A 6,780-nucleotide genomic window follows, 5' to 3' on the forward strand; every position below is an offset into this window, starting at 1 on the left:
AAGTAGCGCCATGGTAGGTCATGGTAGGTGGGTAGCAGGTACAAGGGCACAGGTTTGATTCCCACCCCTCAAAGGAAGGTATCTACAGCCCTGGGAGACTGAGGTGACCACACTTTCAGGGATCATTTTAACAGTGTGCGTCCTGGGAGACTCCGTTATACTTCCAACCTTTTTAATCTTTTCAACATACATTTTAACATAGTAAATGTCATTGTATCTTGGATTTTATTTTGGCTTTAAAGTATGATATTTTTTCAGGTGTGGTAATACACACTTTTAAACCCAGCACTCAAGCACATCTCTGCAAGTTTGACGACAGCCTGATCTACACAGTGATTTTCAGGCCAGCCAGGGCTACATAGTAACACTCTGTCCCCAAAACCAAACCTAAACAAAAAAGTATGATTTTTTTCCTAAGTAGATGAGCATCTCAGGTAATGTGTCTCTTAAATGGGGTTATGTTATAACTAACTACCTTTTCTCTTCGAAGTGTTGGTTTCTCCTTACTGTTAGTGTGTATCTGTGAAAACTAAAAGCAGATGGGAACACGCTCTCCTTAGAATGGTTAAAAGGAAGTGTAGCACAGGCACAGGCACATGTGTGTACACCTATATAGTTTATATATGTATGAAATAGAAAAGAATATCAGGAGGCCATAAACTGGTTCTGGTTTTGCCATCAGGGAAGGATACTATCTATAGATGTAGGAAGAGACGGAAATTAGTTTTCATTATAGCTTCTATTATACAATTTAGTATTTTTAGCCACATAAGGATACAAAGTTTTTAGTTCAAAATAGGCTTTGCTTTTGTTTTGGAGAACATATTAGCTATGGCCTTGAGTTACCTACTGTGTTGCAGTGTAAGCATCTCCTTGTTCCCAGGTCTTCACTGTGTCTACCTACAAACTACTGTCACCGTGCATTCACAAACACACATGCAGGCAATCCTCTCACATTCTTGTAGATCAAGATATAACACGCAGCACTATATCTGTGTTTGCTTGCTTACATATGTGAGCACATGCTTGTGCATGTGTGTGAAGACTTAAGTTTTATGTCCAGTGTCTTCCTCCATCTCTCTCTACCTTGTATATTTGGCCAGGCTGGCTAGCCAGCTTGCTCTAGGGGTCCATCACTGCCTCCCTGGCTGTCTGTACAGCCAGGCCCATCATACCCTCCAGGCTGTTTACATGGGTTCTACCAATATGATTTCTAGTCTTCAGGCTTGCATAGCAAGCTACTTACCTAAGCCATCTTCCCAGCCCTATGTACTGCTTTATAAGGTAAGTTTTTCCAGCATGTAGAACCCTTTTTTAGGATATTTTCCCAGGGGTCAAGTATCAGAGATAAATCAGGAGATGGTAGATAAGGAAGGAGATTAACCTTGTTGAGCAGCTGTGGACAGCCCCTTCGGGAAGTAATTCCACTTTCACCTCTGTCCATCTTGAGATTGCTTGGAGAAGAAGGACCCTTTATAGACAAGGCAAGGTAGAGCGAGCGGCCTGCTCAAGATTCATGGCTGGTGTCTGTGCAGGACTCAACTTGGATCTTCCTGGCCAACCTCATGTACTGGGTCACAGCGAGCCATCTGTAATGACAGTCTGCATTCACAGGCTTCTCTGTGTTTCAGATTATTCTCTTAGAATAGATCACCAGAAGAGATATTGGTGCTGGATCTCAGTGAGTGTCTCTCTCTCTCTCTCACACACACACACACACACACACACACACACACAGAGTTCATGGTAACGCAGTGTTTTTCTTTGCTGAGGTAGACGATCCCTAGTATTCAAGTCAGTGGACCCCTCTTACAAGGTCTCCCCTACTCACCTCAGGCCTCCAGCTGCTGCCTTACGTCTGAGTTGTTGCTGGGGCTTCGTGTGTCCAGCTCTGCAGATAGCATCTGCAATGAGGTGGGCACATGGTATTGACTGCCCAGGAGTGCAGGTGAGCTGTGCTTCTGGACTGCAGCATCAATCGACCACGCTGAAATGATTACATCCAGGAACAGTAGGAAATAAAGGAGAAGCATGTAGTTTAAAAACCAATCTTCAGATTTCCCCGATCCAGACTTTGTGACAAAATCCTGACAGTTTCCACATTGTATTAATACAATACAGCAAACACTTGACAGAGTGCTTGATAAGCAAACCTTTGAAATTGAGTACTAGTTCATAGCCAGCGGCTCACTGTACACTTACTTACTTGAGTTGATTTCTTGAGATATTTTAAAATTAATTTTCTTTTATTTCTGGGAAAAACAAAACAGGGGCAGTACCAGACCATCCTGTGTGTGCTGCATTGCATAGTGAGCCTGCAGACCCTTCCTGTGGAGGTGGAGGAAGCTTGCCTTTCACATGCCATTAAAGCTTTCACCAAGGTGAGTCTGTGCCCTCCACACCAGTCACACCCCTCACACCCCTCTGAAAGTCAGGAGTCACCTGCCTTCTTGAATAAAAGTTGAGCTGCTTCCTTGTACTGCAAATGTGTTTGGTAAGTACAGAGTTTCCCAGGGTGGTATCAGGACAAAGCTGGCCTTCAGGTTGTTGAAGGGGAATGTGAGAACAAAGAGCTTTTACACCAGCAAAGAGAAACAGCTGGGTGTTCAGCCAGCCTTTTAAAATCCTGTTCCGCATGGGAGTCAGGGGCATTTGCATGTCCAGTCAGTTCCACCTTGGGTTTAAACAAGAATTATCTAAGCAGAGTTAAGTGTCCAAAATTGTCAGGTCGGGACCGGCAAAAATATGATACTCATGCTTCTGGGAGAAGTGCAGTTGTTCATTTCTGGCTATGAGCTTCTGGATGCTATCTACAAGACACTGGCAAGCAAGTAGAGCAGCTGATGAAGTGAGCAGCCTTTGCTTCGTTAGAATTTGCCTAAAAAAGAACAATTGTAGAGGGAGAAGCTGTACCCAGGATCCTGATTCCTTCTCAGTAGGATATACTGTGTTCTGGGAACAGTTCAGGGCTCTCTGTTCTGTCACCGTCACTCCTCAGCAGAGGATGAAGGCATCGCAAAGGCCCCAGGTGTATAAGCAATGCCTTGCCAACAAGGAGAGGGGCCCCTAGGCCTCACTGAGGGTTTTATATATACAAAACACTCACAGGGGTCAGATTACATTTAAACGCACAGGAATCTTAAGGTGATGGGTATTGGGTTTTACATTTTCTTTTTTTTTTTTTTTTTTTTTTGGTTTTTCGAGACAGGGTTTCGACAGCCTTGGCTATCCTGAACTCTCTTTGTAGACCAGGCTGGCCTGGAACTCACAGTGATCCACCTGCCTCTCCCTCTGGAGTGCTGGGTTTAAAGGCGTGTGCCACCACCGCCCAGCTGGGTTTTATATTTTCACATGAGAAAATTGAAGACCATAGACCAATGGTTGTCAATCTGTGGCTCAGGACCTCTTTGGAGTCACATATCAGATATTTACATTACCATCCATAACAGTAGTAAAATTATAGTTATGAAGTAGCAATGAAATAAGTTTATGGTTGAGAGTCACTGTATTTAAGTGCCACAGTGTTATGAAGGTTGAGAACCACTGCCACAGCCCTTAGATTAAAAAATGGAGTGCATAGCGTCAGGTGGAAAGCTACACTGTGCTCAGGTCTTCAGGCTGTAGTCCAAGGTGCCCTTGGGCTCATGAAGGTGACACGGAACGGCAGGTTTGCTTCCTTTAGTAAGGAGACCCCTCGCAGCTTGAGTGGCGTGTCCCTGAGCTTCGCGTCACTGCTGTCCTGATGGCCGGCTGCTTGGACTGTTTTAAACCCTAGGCACTGCACTCAGTGAGCTTTCACTCGGAGGGTGGGGTTGACATGCTTGGCAGCTCTAACATAGTCTTTCAGCTAAAGTATATGAAATGTATCATGTGTGTTTTAACTATATGTATTTTTATATAAATCTTTATTGTCATTTCCCCCAAATTCATCTTTTCTTTGCAAACTGGTCAAATTTTTTTTGCTGTAGTGTCTTAAATAGAAATTTTCTTTGTCACCAGGTTAATTTTGATTCTGAAAATGGACCAATAGTTTACAATACCCTGAAGAAAATATTTAAGCACACATTAGAAGAAAAGAGAAAAATGGCAAAAGACAGCCCTAGGCCTGGCCTCTCCTGAAGCTTTCTCCTCTGGACAAGCATCTGGCCTAAGGCTCCATCCACCCAAGTGTGGCGCTTGTGTTCCCGTGTGGATGTGGCGTGCTGTGCTGCCCTTCCTTGCCACACTCCATTGTCAACGCTATGTCTTCTTGTGCTGAAAATGATGGTTCCTTTTTTGCAGTAGTTATTTATTTTAAGATATCTTTGAGCTGTGTCTTGAAAAATTGCCATAAAGTTAGTGCCACTTTTATTTATTTAGTGAATTAATATTGTTATGTTGAAATGTTAAGTGTGTTATATTTGTGACCTTACTCCTTTTGACATTTTGGGAAAAAAAAATTCTTCATTCCAAAACAGTTATTTTCTTGACAGAACTCTTTCTGGAGTTTTACCAAATAGATCATTTTAGTAGTAAAACCTCACCAAATATCCCCCCCCTCCAAGAAACAGGACCTAAGAAAGTCACCAAGTGTCTTAAACTGTTTTATATTTGTTACTAAGAAAGCTACTAATACATTTTAAAGGACTTTAAACAATGTTGAAGCTTTTTGGTTTTCTTTCTTTCTTTTTTTTTAACAGATGTGGCAAAGGATTTCAAAGTATATTATTTTTCAGTGACTCGATGATTCCGTTTACTGCAGTAGAGTGGTTGGAGTAACTGGGATTTTGTACTTTTAGATAGTAGCCTTGTTCTGTCAGGCTTCCAGACAATGTCTCCCTTGGTTGTCAGGGGAGGAGAAGCTCTCAACCCAGAAGCCTTATTCTGCTTCCTCAGCCTGCTGCTGAGCTGGCTCACTGCTGTACAGAGAAATGGATCAGAAGCGGCAGTGTGGGCAGCTGCTGGGGAGCAGAACAGGCCTTTGTCCTTCCAGGGCCTGTGCAAAAGGGACAGTAATGCCGGGAGAAGGCTCCTTGCCAGCCCTGCTCTCTCGGGGCCACTCTGCACAGGCAGCTCAGAACTGGAGCAAGTCAGGCAAGCCACTGTCTGTCCCAGGAGTCCTGGCGTTGCTGCCTGACCTGTGCCCTCCCCCAACCCCCACCCGCAAGCTGCCCTTTCATAAGCCCACCTGCCTTGGCCTCTAACGCTAGCTGCTTTTTTGCTGTAAGGATTATAATTTTTAAATTGAATTTGGCCTCAGGTTCCATTCACCCTAACTGGTTTCAAATAAGAACAGATGACTGCTCAAACTTGTTCTTTTAGATTAAACTATTAATTATTAAATTAATATATAGGAGTTGCAGAACCCATGCCATAATAGTTTTCTTTCTTCTTCTTTTTTTTTTTTTGTTTGTTTTTGTTTTTCTTTTTTTCCCCTAGATTTTTTGATTTATTAAGTATACAGTGCTCTGCCTGCATGTACATCTGCAGGCCAGAAGAGGGCATTAGATCACATTATAGATGGTTGTGAGCCACCATGTTGTTGCTGGGATTTGAACTCAGAACCTCTAGAAGAACAGTCGGTGCTCTTAACTTCTGAGCCCCTTGTTTTGTTTTTCAAGGCAGAGTTTCTCTGTATAACCTTGGCTGTCCTGGACACTTTTTGAAGACCAGGCTGGCCTTTAACTCACAGAGATCGCAGACCTGCTTCTGCCTCCCTCCTGAGTGCTGGGATTAAAGCCCTGCGCCACCGCTCCTGGCTATAATAGTTTTCTTGATAAAGATGATAACTAGACTAATTCAAATTCAATAAGTAACTCTTTCTTTCTCAGAATTTTAAGAAGCAAGACTGAATTAGAACAGATGAAATTTCTCTAATTTATACATTTCTGAATTACAGTCTAGTATATCAAAAACTATTTTAATTGTTAGTCTCACCAACTCTCATGGCAAAGGATAAGTGCAGTTTTCTTCATCTTGAATTTTCTTCTTGGGAAATGAAATGCAAAAGTTGTTAATGAACCAGCTTACCCAGGGTTGAAACATCTTCATAAGTGCCTAGCCCAATGACGGGAGATGCTTGCACTCTGTCTCCTGTGTACACTCTTAAAAGCTGATGTTCAAGGACAATGCTTGTCTTCATCTCTGTCAGCCTTGAATGGGCAAGTGACACCATGGAACTTGGCCACCCTCCCTCCTCAAAGCCAGCTGTGCCTGTGCGTCTAGAATACTTGTTTTAAGTTCTGCAACAGTCATGTGATGACACCGCTGCATGTCAGAAAATCCCAGGGCACCCTCGAGCCTGAGAAGACACGACCAGGCTCTGTGCAAGTATTGTGTTTGTTTGAATAAAGGTGAAAAGAACCAACTGTTGACCCGGTCTTGGGGTTCTTCGCTGTAGCGCTTCCGGCCTCGTGGGTACTCCAGGGATGCTGGGAAGGGTCGCCCTTACCTGAGTTAGCAGCTGAGTTAGCTAGCTAGCCATGCTCACCTGCAGCTGCAGTGACCATGATGGAGAGTGGGTTCTAAGAGGAATGGTTTTTAAAAAAGACCCAGGTGGGCTAGAGTCTAGCCTTTCTCTATGTAAACAGATAAAGAGTTCTTCCTAGCCAAAAGGATGGAAATGTCACATATTGGAGAAGTTTTAAGGTTGCAAACACTGCTTAATAAAAAGCGATTGAGAGTGCACCATATGAGTGTATCTTCTCTCCATGGACAGGAACTACCTCACTCCCCTTAGCACCCTGAAAAGCATTTAGACACCAAGTGATTACTCCAAGTTAGTAATCCCTCACTGTGGGC

The 6,780-nt window shown here is 43.4% G+C and overlaps 1 protein-coding gene across 4 annotated transcripts in view; it reads left to right on the forward strand.

The window, feature by feature from the left end:
- The window catches only part of PTPDC1 (protein tyrosine phosphatase domain containing 1), a 47,789-nt gene extending 41,443 nt beyond the window's left edge, over positions 1-6,346 (forward strand). For all 4 annotated transcript variants that reach the window (XM_084795075.1, XM_084795076.1, XM_084795074.1 and 1 more), the window contains 2 exons: positions 2,271-2,381; positions 4,000-6,346. In XM_084795075.1, the coding sequence (XP_084651201.1) occupies positions 2,271-2,381; positions 4,000-4,119 (231 nt within the window). In that variant the 3' untranslated portion in view covers positions 4,120-6,346. The remainder of the gene's footprint in view (positions 1-2,270; positions 2,382-3,999) is intronic.
- The last annotated feature ends 434 nt before the right edge of the window (positions 6,347-6,780 follow it).

This window comes from Acomys minous (assembly GCF_964271855.1).
Source record: "Acomys minous genome assembly, chromosome: 9".
In the NCBI taxonomy this organism is placed as follows: domain Eukaryota; kingdom Metazoa; phylum Chordata; class Mammalia; order Rodentia; family Muridae; genus Acomys; species Acomys minous.